This window comes from Pangasianodon hypophthalmus, chromosome 18 (assembly GCF_027358585.1).
Source record: "Pangasianodon hypophthalmus isolate fPanHyp1 chromosome 18, fPanHyp1.pri, whole genome shotgun sequence".
Lineage (NCBI taxonomy): Eukaryota > Metazoa > Chordata > Actinopteri > Siluriformes > Pangasiidae > Pangasianodon > Pangasianodon hypophthalmus.
In genome coordinates, this window is record NC_069727.1 from 4,802,276 (window position 1) to 4,818,230 (window position 15,955).

At 38.7% G+C, this 15,955-nt stretch overlaps 1 protein-coding gene across 1 annotated transcript; it reads right to left on the minus strand.

Annotated features, from left to right (window-relative positions):
* Position 1: 1 nt before the first annotated feature.
* On the minus strand, positions 2-13,380 carry smo (smoothened, frizzled class receptor). Its single transcript, XM_026923413.3, has 12 exons — positions 12,668-13,380; positions 8,862-9,070; positions 8,495-8,704; positions 7,430-7,602; positions 7,124-7,343; positions 6,909-7,032; positions 6,730-6,822; positions 5,679-5,787; positions 5,391-5,576; positions 4,970-5,118; positions 4,656-4,790; positions 2-3,773 (listed from the first exon to the last, which is right to left on the minus strand). Exons 1-12 carry the CDS (start codon positions 12,921-12,923, stop codon positions 3,163-3,165), a joined length of 2,475 nt encoding a protein of 824 aa, XP_026779214.3. The 5' UTR covers positions 12,924-13,380; the 3' UTR covers positions 2-3,162.
* Between the last annotated feature and the right edge of the window lie 2,575 nt (positions 13,381-15,955).

Below are 15,955 nucleotides of genomic sequence, written 5' to 3' on the forward strand. Positions count from 1 at the left end.
ATACAGTGTCAAATATAATTTGTTTATTGTTATAAACGAATGCACAAAATACAGCTTTAAGACTGTTTCAAAGTATTTTGCAGGCTATAAACTGAAATCCATAATTTAACATAAGGCTATACCATGTAGGGTATAAAAATCACATATTCAGTCAAACAGAGTATTTTACAAATCAGTGGATTTATAAGCTGTATGTCCCACATGGCCGGCAGTCTGTAGGCAATAAAAACACCTGATCCTGCTGAAAAAAAATTATATATATATATATATATATATATATATATATATATATATATATATATATATATATATATATATATATATATATATATCACTTCATTTCTGATTGGAAACTGGCCTAATGGTGTGCATTATTGTTTCAGTTACAGATCTAATGAACATCCATTTTGTAATTAACCCATTTTTGTCTCTTAATGGAATATTTGTTTATGACAGCCACCATTTTCTCTGCAGACAACCTGAAATTCAGGAACATTACCACAGATGTGAAACACTGAATCAGATTACAAAACCAACAAATACATCTAGAATCAGTCACATCACCTGTTAAACCAGTCAGATAGTTTACATCTTGATACCAATCCATTTAAAAGACCACTAAGAAAATACCACTAATAACAATTACACAACCATCAAGATCTAAGAGAAACTGCTACATCACTATTAATTGTTTCATCAGGTAGTGAAATATGGAATATGTCTTCTCATGCTTTCTACTGTTCAGTAATATTTCTCTAATATTTGGTGGAAAGTAAGGCTTAATTAAGTTATTTTTACATGAATATACCTTATTTTATTCACCATGTCATTCATAAAAATCTATACAACATTTTTTGTTTACCTGTATGTATATCTCTTATAGATATGTATACAAATAACAACAATATACAGCTATAAAATGTGCATTTTGTAGTGAAAAATGTTTTTAATGCATTTTTCCTCATCCAAAAAGCTTATTTTAGTGATCACAGGAATGGTAAATTGTTGTAGCAATTAAACATCATCTTTCAAAAGCTCGACTTCTGGCCAAATCTTCTAAACTGAATTTCATGGATGTGAAAATACTGCACAGTTCATTATTTTATGGACAGGAGGTTAGTAAGGACAGGAAAATATACTACAATTCTTTCTATATTACTTACGGAAAGACGTTTGTGCCACCAGGATTTGAATTTTGTACCTCTCAATTTTAATGTTTTATTTTGAAATTGCATATGGAGTTTTGGCTTTTAATTAAAGCAAACTGAATTTCAGTTTGCTTTAAATGAAAATGAAATTCTCAGATGTACACAATTTAATTTTGAATTTGAAGCACAGCCTCAGATTTTAGACACATTTAATCAAATTCAGGTCCATCATGAGGCGCTAATAATCTCTTCATCATGCACCTCATTTATCAAGCTGCATACGGATTGATTTACTTGTTTGACCTAAAAAAACCAACAATTATATTCGACTTTACTTAAAGACTGATCAGTGAGAGCCAATGTTTGAATCAGTGCTCATTTGCTTTTGTCAGGTTGTATAGAATTAAATATGGTTACAATGATCTGAATTTTAAATGCATTGTAAAGCCAAAATATTGAATTTAGCATATTTGATTATTTTTTAAATGCAATATTAATCATTTATGTAACCATTCAAATGATGGAATACAAATTACAATAGAGTAATTTATAAAGCTTCATATGAAATTTCAAATCAAAACAATGCCATTTTCAGATTTAAATGTGCAAAATTCAAATCCAAAAATCATTCAATAATTACAAATACAAGGCATTCTACATTAGAAAACCTGCAAAACACAATGCAAAAGTGAGCCAAAGCACAATGTGAAAGCGAAGTATCTACAACAGAATACGGGTGAAAGAAACTACATACTAATGTACAAAAATAGCCTTTTTGATAGAACTGTACAACCATCACTTTGAATGGAAGCAGACAACAAACACACAATATTGATAATAGCATTTTCAGCTTCTTTACAGTCAGTTCATTAAAAATGCCCTCACTTTCACATAGCCTACATCTACAATGAAACTTGTTCATAATTGCACCAGGCAACTTCATATGAAAGTACTGATAATAATAATATTTAAGAATACACTTTCTCTTTGTAACAAAGTACTAACCCTATCGTTTGTTTAGATCAGTTCCATGACTGCATGAGCCAGGTCTGTGTACCATGTAGGTAACACAGAGCTAGTGAGCTCAGTCCGTTCTTGTTTGTGGTGTATCTCATGAGATGTGGTTCATTACGTAAGGTCTGGGTTTTATATATATATATATGTAAAACGGTGCTATGATCCAGTCAAATGCACATTAACTCAAAAGTGTCATTGCTCAGTTCGACACTGATGCAAGAGGACCTATGAGACATGCAGGGAAATGGTGGCTCAGTGGTTAAGGCTTTGGGCTACTGATTGAAATTCTAAGTCACTTTGGAGAAAATCATCAGCCAAATGAGCGAATGTAAACGTAATGCAGCAGCCATTTTTGTTGCATGTTGTGAACTTAGTGGTGGTACCTTGTCCGGTTCTGCTCCTTTAGCAAAACGCACCCATGGTGGCTTGTACCCAACCCTACAACATGCTGTTTTATGTGTGCCAATCTGCAAAGCTGCCATGTAATTCACACAAACAATAACCTGTCATTCATTCCTAATAATATCGTCATGCCAAATCATTTTAAATTAGCAATACTTCAAGTGACCTCACAACTCTAGCGTAACTTTTCTGAGGATGAAGTTCCTATTTTCTAGTACCTTGAGGGTGCTTGTTTTTTGAGTCAGCTTCATCAGCTTCATCTCTCCAAACGTCAATGCACACTTACCCAATACACACGGCTCGGATTTGAAGGTCAACGTGCGTCAGAGTCTTTAATAGCTTAGCATTACTGATGGCAAAACTGGCAGCCTTATTTACGGTGGCACTCAGTCAGAACCCGTCTGTGCGTAATCTATCGTAATGTTTAACAAAGAAATCACCAACCAGTTATGGAGCTCACCACGCAAACATGTCCCACATACCAGCATAGGCACAGTGACAGGAACCCTGTCTTACATGTTTCTATCAGTTTGTGGTGCAAAGTATCCAGCACTTTTTGACCAAACTCAGCAGAGCAACATAATACAGGACGAAGTCAAAAATCAGAGTCAGCATCCATCAGTTCCGCCTCCATTAGGTTGGTTCTGGAGTGGATTGGCGCGATCGCTGGTTTCCTGCCCTCTGATCGAGGTGTTGTAAAGCCTGTCCTGCCACCACCCACTGACGAAGGCACCTCCTGCCCTGAATAGCGGAACACTCCATTAGATCCATTAGACTGCCAGGCCGGTTGTTTAAACTGGCCTCGTCCCTCGTACTGGCTTAGCGTCAGTGGGTTGGTGAGGTTAAAGCCAGGCTCCCTGCTGCGCTGGCTGGATGAAATATAGCCAAGCCCTCCATATCTCTCCTGGTACGGAATGGGACAGGCAGGTCGGAATTCCGGGAAGGAGCCTGGAAGGACATTCTCCTCTTGCTGCCGTTGCCGCTCCCAGAGGTTAGCCACGAGGCTGCGATGTGCCGGGAGCTTGGGGAGGCGAGGGACAGCGCTGGGCCCGAACTCTCTGTGACAGGGATTCACGTCTTCTTCAGCAGGCGCTACTGAACGCACCTCCTTCTTCCTCTTCTTCTTTTTCTTCTTACGTTTCATCATCTCAGGGGAGATATCGGCTTCGACCATCCAGAGTTTGTTTCGCTCTTCTGGAGGAGGCACTGCATGAGGATGTATAGTTGTAAGCGACATTAACACATTGTTGAAACAGCACATTTTAATATTACATTTTAAAGGTAGGACGTCTTTTCTAACATTTTACATTTAGATTCTCTTATTTAATATTCTAGGTTTATTTATAGATTTAGGTATAACCAGCCCCATTCACTGGGGTTGCACAAGACAGTGTACTCCCAGTGTTGGTCCCAAGCCCGGATAAAATTGGGGAGGGTTGCCTCAGGAAAGGCATCCAACGTAAAAACTGTGCCAAATCAAATAACTAACAGGAGCAGCCGAAAGAAGAAGAAGAACAACAACCACATTTATAAATTTAGGGATCATTAACCATTAGGTAATGTTAACAAAATAATTTTTTTTTATTATACCTGCACTATCCAATATTTAGTCCATGCTTAAGTAAAACTAGATGTAAGTGCATCCAATATCACCTAACACATTAATTAATGTGTTTATGGTGGTTCATTGGCAAAATTCATAATTTAGGCTAAATGTTGGGTGCCAATAGTTACATCCAAACATAGCAACATGGTGTAATTTGAATTATGCTCATTAACGCGGACTTGTTTTCAGTCAAAGATTGAAATAAATATTTGTCACAGTACTCGTATTATGTTAACATTTAAAAAAAACATCCCTACTACATGTGTTAACTTTGTTATTTATCACTACTTACTGTGGGTTCAAGTTGAAGCTGATGGTTTGTGAATGTTAACTAATGCAGGAAAGTTAAGAGAATTGTTTGTTGCCCATTTTTCTTCTGAAATCAATCTTTATGTGCTTGGATCAATGATTTTGAAAACTTCATTTCTGAGATGTTAAGAGAACAGAAAAAGTATCTGGTACCACATAACTTTAGTACTAACCAGGCGTCCCAGTGGGCGTAACCGAGATGTCCTGAGGTAAAATGGCACCTCTTCGTGCCACCATCTTTGTCACGTGCTGGGCCCATGCAGAGGACATTTCCATGGACGGCTCATTCAGTTCGAAGTTAATACCCGCTTTAGAAAAGTGACAAATTCCATTAGTGTTTAATTTCATTCATCATTTTCTTACTTTGTCATTTTCTTAAATAACCTTTCCTCATTTCTCAAAACTAATTTCTACTCGGTCTATTCCTCAGCAGAACACTGAAATCTGATTTTATCTCCACATGTCCAGCAGGAGGCGCTGTACTTACCCACAGGACCCTCATGGGAGACTGTGTGCATGCTAAAGGACAATTCTTTTTCCGGGTCCATTTGGAGTTCCTTCCGCTTCGAGAATGCTTTGGCTATCATCTTGCTCTTCTTGATGCGCTTCGGCTCATCGTCACTGCGTCCAATTATCCTTAGATTACAGGAACGGCATAAATATGACACTGGATATTGTATACATAATTAGGCCACTAAGCCATTCTGTTTAGCTATTGCAGGATATTATGGACCAAACAATTTATTTTATACAATTTCTTAGCAAACGTGCAATGATTCACTATAAAATAAGTAAATTTAAACGCAATAACTTTCAGACAGACATCCCTTGGTGGGAATGCCTGGGACCTTCTGTATAATTCGGACAATAAAGAGTACCAATGAACTCATTTAAAAAGATAAACCTACCTACACCAGGTGCGCTTCCAAATGAGAATAGTGGCTTTAGTCCAGACCCATGTGCTCATGGCAATGCCGGTCCCGAACATAGAGAACAGATTGATCTTTTCCACCAACAGACTGGGCCGGTTTTTGATGGTGCACTCTGGGATCGGTTTCTTGGTCTGATGAGCTATAGTGACATTAGCTTCACACCTGGAACACGCAGTATTTTTGTAAGCTGAATCACTTTAAACATATTCAAGAAATAATAACAGTGGAAAAACAAATATTTAAAAGTACATAAAAAATGCTTACAGCACAAATTCCCTAAAGCTCCTTTCCCACTCCGCCTGGTTGAAGAAGTCGTAGAAATGGCATCCAAAAGTGATGAAAACAAAACCAAAAGCTAGAAAACCAAATATGCCTGGTAGGAAGAAAACATCCTTAGCTATGTGGACAATTTTTGCAACGTTCTGTATTGTAATGAAAACTAAAACTGAAAATTAGGGATGCATTGACACTGATACTGGTCTTGATTCTCATACTATTAAAAATGCTCTGCTACCAACATCTGATACCAGGTGACACTAAGCGACATAAACCTGTGTACGTTTTCACATTAACAAACAAACTACACAAAATGACAATGATCTGGATGCATTTCACAATTAATCAAAGCAAAGGAGAAGCAGACTGCAAACTGTGCTCTGAAAATGTCAAGAGGAGGAATTACAGCATCTTCCTACAATACACATAACCTAATAAAACATCTTAAACATAAAACTCAGCATGAGGAGCTCATCACTAGCAGCACATGAATGAAAACAAAAATGAACGCTCCAGCAAAGTGAGAAAAAATGTCTACAGGCAACACTAGGTGAGCAAAAATAACAGCTCTTAGCCAGTATGTTGTTCTTGAAGATCAGTCGCAATCAGTCAACTGGACAACAAGGGATTCAGACGCAATGAAAACAAAAACGTACATTACTCACAGCTGTACAGAAGGACACTTCTGATGGGAAACAAAATCTGCTCTTCTCAATTGTAACCCAACCCCATCCAAAGTAACTACTGCAGCTAGCGAATGCACTTCATTTAAAATCAAACTGCTAATGTTATAAAGAACGAGATTAGTAGCCTAAGTGCTTGAACACAAATGGGCACTTTTCATGGCTACTATGGAAACAAAAACAAGCGCTAAATAAAATGACTGATTAATACTAAGCAGGTTACTCACATCTGTATCGACAAGAAGCAAAAAACATGTACCTGTATTCGTGATCAGTCTGAAAAAAATGGTACTGATGCATCTCTACTAAAAATATTAACAGAATACAAATGAGTGCTATGCAAAAGAAAACTGTACCAAGTCTCAGCATGGTCTCATTGATTTTGCTTGCTGCTTTTTCACTCAACAGTCCTGGATGGTTACTTTTGATGGAAAATAATGTCATGACACCTGCAAAATTTGGAAATTTGAATCAACTTCATGTATAAAAATTAATAAAGCAATACAAGACTATTGCCTTTCTGTTACCGACTTACCTCTAACAAGGAAATAGCCACCAATAACGAGTACCACGCCGATCGGAGCCAGAACAAACCCAGCGCGATATCTGTAGTTTTTGTAGCCAACAAAGCAGATTCCACTAACAGAGTCTCCATCGACCTGTATGATTTTCATCAGAGTTTATGACTACTGTAGCATCCAGTGCATCACCAAAAAAAGTCCCAGAAACAATAGGAATAAGCAGCCTTACCTGTGCAATGGCCAGTATAGCCACTGTGAGGATAAACGGGATGGACCATGTGACCAGGTGGAAGTAGGACGTCTTTCCAGACAGAGGTTGGTGCGTAGTGCCCAGGGCTTTGAAAGATGTGTGCCAGGCGTAGGTAAGCATAACAAACCAGATGACCCCTGACATCAAGGAGTAGTACACGATGATGAAAATGATTACACACGAAAGCGTCTCTGTCGATCTGGAAAGAGGAGAAAGAATAAATCGGTGTTCTGGGGGCTGTCAAGTATATTCATAACATTCTTCAAAATCCACAAGTGTTCTTACGAGGGCTCTCCAAGCCGCATAGTGTTGTCACTTTTGCACACGATCTCTGTACGAGCGCCATCCATGAACTGAGCGAGCCACCCGATGCTGCCCACGAAGAAGCAGGCATTGACATAGAAGAGGATTACAGCCGGGTAGCGGTTGGAATTTTTCCAGTCGGCAAGAAACGTCGCCTGTGGAAAAGAGAAAGAAAAGATGAGACGCATAGTAAAAAATTTTATTCACTGTTCAGGGCTACCTAATAAGTCTAGCCAAAGTTATCCCAGTGATATGTTGGTGATATCTAATTCAAATCTGCTCCAGAGTCCCGGGTTTGATCCTGAGCTCTGGTGCAGTTTCGTCTGCTTTACTTGCATCTGTATGGGTTTCGTCCAGGTTCCCAGGCTTCCACCCACCTCCCAAAAACATCACAATAGGAGAATTGGCTACTCTAAATTGTCCCTAGGTTTTAAAGTGAGTGTGTTCAGTGCCCCTCACTCCCATTTTTCCTGGGACAGGCTCCGGATTAAGGGAACAGGTAGTAGTGGGTAGAGAATATCACAAATTCCTGTGGTACAGAAAAATTACAACAGCAATGATGTATTTCTCTTAAAACATAATTTTGTTGGAAGACAGCTGCACATGTAGATATGGGATTACAGAGATCAGCACTCACACTGCTTTAAGGTTGTTTTTACACTTCTATTACTTTCCAAAGTGTGTTTTTTTTTTGTTGTCTTCATATGACTGCTTCATCACTGCCTAGTCTTCTTTTGGCAAATTAGGGATGCATTGACACTGATACTGGTCTGATACTCATACTATTAAAAATGCTCTGATAACAACATCTGATACCAGGTGATACTAAGAGACATAAGCCTAGTGCTTCAAAAACAACGTAAAATGATGACTCTTTGCCATTGTCATTGCCTATAGTCTTCTTTTGGGAAATACTCTATCAGAATGGTTGACAAAAAGATTTATAAAGGGATGGCAACAAGAACAAAAGTACTTATTATCAGTTTATCATGATTTATCTAAGCATTTCTCCATATTTGAGCCCACACAGTACTCTTGTTCACTTACCAGTGTAAAGAAAGTGCAAAGCAGGGTGATTGATCCGAAGATGGCGATGTAGCCGTGCATGTCGGAGTGCTCGTCCTCCGTGAAGAGTGGATTGTCGCACTGAATGCCGCAGCCCTCCACATCTTTGTACCAGCTGGCTTGGATGTCAGTTTTGACCAGAGGAGCTTCACATTGTCCTGATGTATTGAATTTGATTTTCTGCACCTCATTCTAGAAAAATATACACTTTAAGTATACTGTACATTTGAGTCACTTACTCAAAGATAGCATCAACCCAAACATCCTGCCATTCATGCTGTAATTATATATCGAGCAAACCTCAACCAAACATAGGCTTAAGCAAAACCAACATAGGGAACATTTATACCTGGCAACCCAGGGGAAACTTGTCCGTGTTCTCACACTTCAGGAAGTTGGGCCACCCTCGCTCCTGTTCCACTATGCTGCAGGGTCGGCGGGTCGCCTGGCACAGGGTCTGGCTGGGCAGCTCCACTTTGCCGTTCTCACACTTGGGCATGTAAACAGCACACAGTAAAGGCTGAATGACCGCCCAGCACCGAGGAGCATTTCTCAAACCTGTAGAAGAAAACATGTCAGAGCTGAACATTTATATTGCATTCAAATATCACATGTACCCAGAAATTTGAGATAAAGTTTTTAGTGATTAAATTTAATTACAGTTTTTATTATCAAGATGAGCCCTGGCTCAATATCCAATACTGAACCTATTCTTATATCACGTTAATAACTGAGCTGACTTTCTGAGAGTTATGCGAAACATCAGAGGCAGTGTTGGTCAGCTTTGAAAGGACATTATGGTCAAAATAATAATAAAAAAAAAAATCACCATCCATTAATCCTACTCACATCTTACAGAGGTGACACCGTCATCTCCAGAATCAGCTTTTCCTGTATGACTAGCATGAAAATCCCTTCAAGACGCTGCACTTTGGAGTTGCAAGTAAATTATGAAGAACTACAACAACTATGGAGTACACATCTGCTCTTGGAAATGGCTAATGCAGAGCTGATGTACTTTTTAGCCTATACAGTCAAGCTAGCAGTAAGGATATTTTGTTTGTAAGAGAGATTTTCAGTTTTTGGGTCAGGGCGCAGATGAGGGGAAAAAAACACAATAAGCGAGAGCCTTAGAGATGAAACACGGCATACTATTAAACAGTAATTTGTGTTCAGTGCAAAATCTGCACTGTGTCAGTCAACTTCACAGACTTCAGATCACAAATCGGACCTGATACCGATACAGCGTTTCAAGCAAGAATCGGCCCTGAAGCACTCTTTGTCAAACCACTGGCCACCTCCATCAGACACTGTAACAACATCTCAGGTACTCATACCGTCTTATTACATACACTGCAAAAAAAAACATCTTAGCAAGTGAAAACATCTTGAATATAGTCAAATGTGTCAAGTATTTTATTATAAGATTACCATAAACCAAATATAAGGTCATTAAATCTCTTTCTAGACATCGTACTCATTTCAAGCTTGAAATAGTCTTATTCTATTGGCAGATAATTTTGCTCCTTTTAAACATTTATTTCTAGAAAGAAGCAAAATTATCTGCAATAGAACAAGACTATTTCAAATTGAAATGAGTAAAAATGTCTCAGAATAGGTTTAATAATCATATATTTGGTTTATTGTAATCTTATTATAGGAAATATTAGATACATTTGACTATATTCAAGATTTTTCACTTGGTAAGATGTCAGTTTTTGCAATGTATTACAAATCTAAGCATTGTCCCTTCCATCAGTCCAAAATCTGATTAACAATTATAGCAAGATGTCTGATTGCTCCATGAATTGGACAAAACCCGAGAGTCTGTCCCTAACTAAATTCAACTCGGATGCTGAGGTGGGGGACTTGCCTTTAAATGTTGCATTTGACTAAAGGTTGTAACTTAAACTGTCCATCAGTGGTCAGTGGATAGATTTTAACCAACCGGACTTCTTGCAAAAACTGTGATGAATTTATTGGTTGCACAATTGCACTATTTGTCCATATAGTACACAATGGAAGGGATTTATTTATAATCGCACTATCCGTTGCACCCAGATGAGGATGGGTTCCCTTTTGAGCCTGGTTCCTCTCAAGGTTTCTTCCTCATATCATCTCAGGGAGTTTTTCCTTGCCACCGTCGCCACTGGCTTGCTCATTAGGGATAAATTCACAGTGATAAATTCAAATATTTACAATATATTTTTGTGAATCCATTTATTTCTGTAAAGCTGCTTTGTGACAATGTCCATTGTTAAAAGCGCTATACAAATAAAATTGAATTGAATTGAATTAATTTCTGACCTTCAACCAGGAAAAAAACAAAGAAAATGCCCCCTCAACTTCCTACTCGGGAACTTGGCACGGTCTCCTCAGGAGTGACGTCAAATCAACATGGCTGCTCCCAGCATCAACAGTAAACACAGTAGCACTTCTAAACTTTAAATGAGTTATACTGTATATACTAGATCAATCAACATACAAATATATTCAATTATTAAATCTATAACACTAGCTATACAGTTACACTGTTATGAGGAGGTAAATATACATCACTCATCACAGTTAGCTGGCTAGCTTGTTGCTAACAAAAGACAACCAAGGAGGCGTCCTTGTTTTTTTCTAGTTTGAACACACAGAGGTCAAAATTTTCCGAGTTCCAACTTCTCACTTCCGAGTTAATTCAAATGCAACATAAGCATATAAAACAATCGGTCCTGAATCTCAGTATCGGATCAAAACATCCAGAAATGTCACGATGCCATGACACATGCAAACAACCAACTTCTACTGACAAACACATTTCAAATAATAACAGATATACATTCATCTTCAATAACTGCTTGAGTCTTGTCAGGGTTTAGGTGGATCTTGAGCCTATCCCTGGAATACTGGGTGCAATGTGGGAATACATCCTGAATACACCCGCCAGTCACACACTCATTCACACCTAGGGGCATTTTAGCATAGCCAATCCACCTAACTGCATGCTTTTGAGAGGTGGGAGGAAACCGGAGTACCCTGAGGAAACCCACTCAGACACAGGGAGAACATGCAAAACACCACGCAGACAGTAACCTGAGCTCAAGATCGAACCCTGGACCCTGGAGATATCCAATTGATCGCCCAACAGAAGTACAGATTAATTTCTCTGAAATAATATTTATTAAAAATAACAAAAATGGAATGTTTACGATAAATGACTGCGATTTGATCGTGATATGATTAGTAGTATAGAGAGAAGAATGAATTTGCAAAATGTTTTGTTAACATTCGAAACGCTTTGTTGAGACTTTTGTTTCAGCAGCTGTACAAAATAATTATCAGAGATTATAAAAATCACCACATTTCTACACTTCATCAGCAGTAAATCTGCGCACTCAAACTTTCCCAGAGTGCTGAAGGAAGAAGTTTGTGCTGTTTCTACACAGATATAGAGCTGAAGTGTTTGTCACAGGTGTGGGAAAATGGGCCTGAAGAGTCATGACCATGCACACAACAACCCTGAGGATTTTGAGATGAAGGTGTGAATGAGGAGGAGAAAAGGCTGGAATGGATCATTAATTAGTGCTAATGTTATGTAATGAGAGATTCAGGAACCGGAAATGTAACCCATTTAAATGTTTAATGCACATGAATAGCTATTGGTAGCTGTTTTGTTTCACAGCTTCAAACTGTAGGACAGGTGAGAATAAAATAAGTAGTCGTGAAATTTATTATCATTAAATGTGTTTTGGGGGGACAAAAAAAGAAAAGAAAAAAAAAAACAAAGCCTGAAAAAGTCTGACCTGAAAAATAAAAATACATGTGACGTAAACAAGGTGTGACGTCAACACTGCCACTGGGCTGATGGTGTAGTTTGTTATTTAAAGTTATCTAAACTTTTCCAGGAATTTCTAGGAATCCTTTACTATAATTAGCTTTAATGTTTTGACACATAGCTGTGTGTGTTGTTATTGCACTCAAAATGAAAAATGTGTCAACTTGCTACATCTATTTTTAGTTTTTCTCAACTTTGTAACATTTTATTTTTATTTTGCAATACAATGTGCGTCATTTACACTATTTGTTTAATCATCCCAGGCTTAATTCTTTCCTGTGTATGCTCTTATTTGTTTGTTTGTTTGTTTGTTTTATGCAGTAAGATCTTACCAGACCACATGGCCAACTTCTCAAAAGCTTCTTCTTGTGTCTCGGAGTCCTCAGCCAGCACCAGGGACGTGTGCGTGTAGGGCAGAGGCGACCCGAGACACGTATTGTACTTCAACACTTCACAAGTTGTGGTTTTCTTGCAAAAATCGTTGAACATGGTTTCATTTTTGTGTAACATCACGGCCTGGCTCACCATCACAGTGCCAACCCAAAGCCAAAGCATCCCAAATCCGCCAACAATGGAGCAGGAGGACATTTTGGAGAGCGACAACAAAACTACTAATAAAATTTCCTCCTTTCTGCTGATCTTATCCGTGCCAGGGACAGCGTCCTGCCTCCAGAAGCGTTTCCCAGAGCAAGTCCGCAATCATGGTTCGAGGAGCAGACAGATAATAGCGGATTTTTTGGTCCACACAACTTCCAGGAGTTTTCTTCTCTTCTTCTTTACTATAATCCGCAATTAAAACTTTCCACTCCGACGCAAAGGCTACGCATGGCCTTCATTTCAGTGCGTAAAAACTCATGCGTAAAAACGGGAAAAAAGTCAGATTGTATGAGGTTTTTAACTACAAAACGTCCTCAAGACGTTAAAAAAAGAAAGGAAAGAAAGTACAGAATGGCTTCATCACCATCCCCCACTTTTCAGATGGAGGAGGAAAAAACTGGCCTCTGAGAGTGTAACTCGATCCCCAGGCTGCTGGTTCAGCCCCCCAGATTTTTCCCAGCAAAAAAAAAAAAAAAAAAAAAAAAAAAGTTACAGCCCACACACAATCTTGTTCCATGAAAAGATCATGTTAGTTTGGACTCATATGCAGGTTCTTCATCTGTGCAAAATGGCTGCACGTTTGTGCCAAGTTCCCAAAAAGCCTAACTTTTTCTCCCATCCCCCTCTAAGTGTCTGTGTGTGTGTCTGTGTGTGTGTTGTAGTCTAGTCGAAACGTTCAGTCCATCCTCCATGCATGTTAGTGTGTGTGCAGTCCAGTTCCTCACACACACACACACACACACACACATTCTTCTGCTCTCCATCTGCCACATCAAAAAGGACAAGTGTTTTAAAAATCGTCCATTCTTAGTGTATTGAGAATGTTAATTCTATCATATAGCTGTATTCTGGTCTGTATTCTGGTGTTTCAAGCACTTTAGAGTTGTCTTTAAGCTCGTCATAATAATATGAGGTCATATCCATGTCCATCTTATCAGGTACACACTTACCATCGGTGACTTTGTAGGAATACATTTAGGCTACTGGAACACCGGATTGGTCAGCTGATCCATCTGTATCCCTCAAATAATGGAAACAGACCACCACAGGATCACCGTGTGTGTGTGTGTGTGTGTGTGTGTGGTGTGCTGCTACAAATGTATCAGGTGCAGAAGTGTTGTGAATTCCTAAGGTGGCAGTTTATCTGTTCAGTTTTGTCTGGGTGGAGTTATACGTGTTCATCTGGTGCTTGTATGAGATTCCTCTGGGTTTTCTGGTTTCCTCCCCTCTCACGATAACATGCAGACAGATGGATTAACTACTCTCTAAAGAAGTGAATGAGTGTGTGAATGTGTGTATGCATGGTGCCCTGTATTGGACCTCGCACACAGTTATTCCTGGGATAGGCTCCGGTTCCACACGACCCTGACTTGATGTGTATTCTTACTGTCCTCTATATCAGACATGCCTAGCTTGTTGTAAGGATCCTGTAAGTGCACAGTCTGACTTAATCACACGCTAGTCCTTGATCGATGTCAGCTTCTGACCACAGCACTGCCGCTGGCCGAATATGTTTGGTGTTTCTTAACCTAGCATTGACACTGAGGTGTATAAAACAACACTGCTGTGCCTTATACAGGTTAAACTAGTTCATCACTGGCCTTAAACTTCGATGAATAAATTAACATCATCTGCTACAGAAACACTTTTGCAGATGATGTCTGAAATGTTCTGATTTTCTGAAACCCTGTAGCAGATTTTCTTCAGTGTGTATAAGAATTAAACACTTATTCCTACTTTTTATTAATGACAAACTAATATGATTTGTATCTCCATTTGGATAATTAGTTATATAGTTATTGCTAGTATTTACACGGCATTGCATGTAATTTGTATATTTTGGAGGAAAATGCACTTTTAACACTTTTTACTGTTTTTAAGATTTCTCCTTGACACATTTTGTTGCAAATTTCAGACCCTTTGTTGCTTATTATCTTTACACTTTCCTCACATCAGGTTCACATCTGGTTTCGTAACAATATCAGTATTGATGGTATTAACAGTAAGATGATAATTCAGATGATAGATGCGTCATCACAGCTTTTTACTATAAAATGCAACTATGATGCCAAAAGAAAATTGTCTGTGGTAAAACTGGATCGTTATTTACAGTTCTACGATCTGATTTCTGCCATCAGTCATTACATACTGATAATAATACTGATACATACAATACAGGTATCAGAGTTCAGACTATAAGCTGATACCTGATAATGTTTGATGCTAACATCACAGTACGCGAGCTGAATCGCAAAACATTGGAGATGTGATGCTGTCCTGTGTTCAATGCATTATCTGTAAGAACTTAGTATTAGTACTTAGTATTGGATCAGTACCTGAATTAAACATTTTACTTTACTACAATATTTGATACTGACATTACCAACATCACAGTACTGCAGTCAAATACGCCAAGTTTGAGTGAACATTTTTTTTTTCTTAGGTCTGCTCATAATATTCATTTTGATCTTTACACCTATATTTTCCAGTGTTGTTAAAATTGTGATGATTTTGTTTCTCTGTTCTGGACACTGTTGAAAAACTCCTAGTCTCATCAATGTGTTTTGGTGCTCCCATAACATACTGAATGTTAATAAATTAGGTGATAATATTAATGAACTCTAAGCTGATGTGATTATATCCTTCAGACTTCAAGCAGCAGTGAGCTTGAGTCAGGTTGAGGTTGGTCTGCAGTGTTGTCTTTCCAGAGCAGGACCTCCTTAAAAGGCCTGTGAAACATGGCTACTATATAGTGAGTCAGAGAGGAGACCACACACACACACACACACATTGAACGTGAGGCCCAGCACCTCCCTAGCTCCCTATAATTCTGTCTAGTTGTGAATTCATAGTAATGAATATCAGAGAGCGTGGGTAGCCATGCTGCCTCACAGCTCCAGGGTTCCTGGTTTGATCCTGAGCTCGGGTTACTGTCTGTGTGGAGTTTCACATATTCTCCCATCTCCCCTATGGGTTTCTTCTAGGTTCTCCGGTATCCTCCCGTCTCCCAAAAACATGCCAGT

Bases quoted from the DNA above. Each gene is read 5' to 3' on its own strand.
- smo (XM_026923413.3), bottom strand. From the start codon at position 12,923: ATGTCCTCCTGCTCCATTGTTGGCGGATTTGGGATGCTTTGGCTTTGG. The intron at 5,577-5,678 runs GTAAGCATTTTT...TGCGTGTTCCAG, and splicing joins AGCTTTAGGGAATTTGTGCT to GTGTGAAGCTAATGTCACTA. The intron at 5,119-5,390 runs GTAGGTTTATCT...CTGTAATCTAAG, and splicing joins TGGAAGCGCACCTGGTGTAG to GATAATTGGACGCAGTGACG.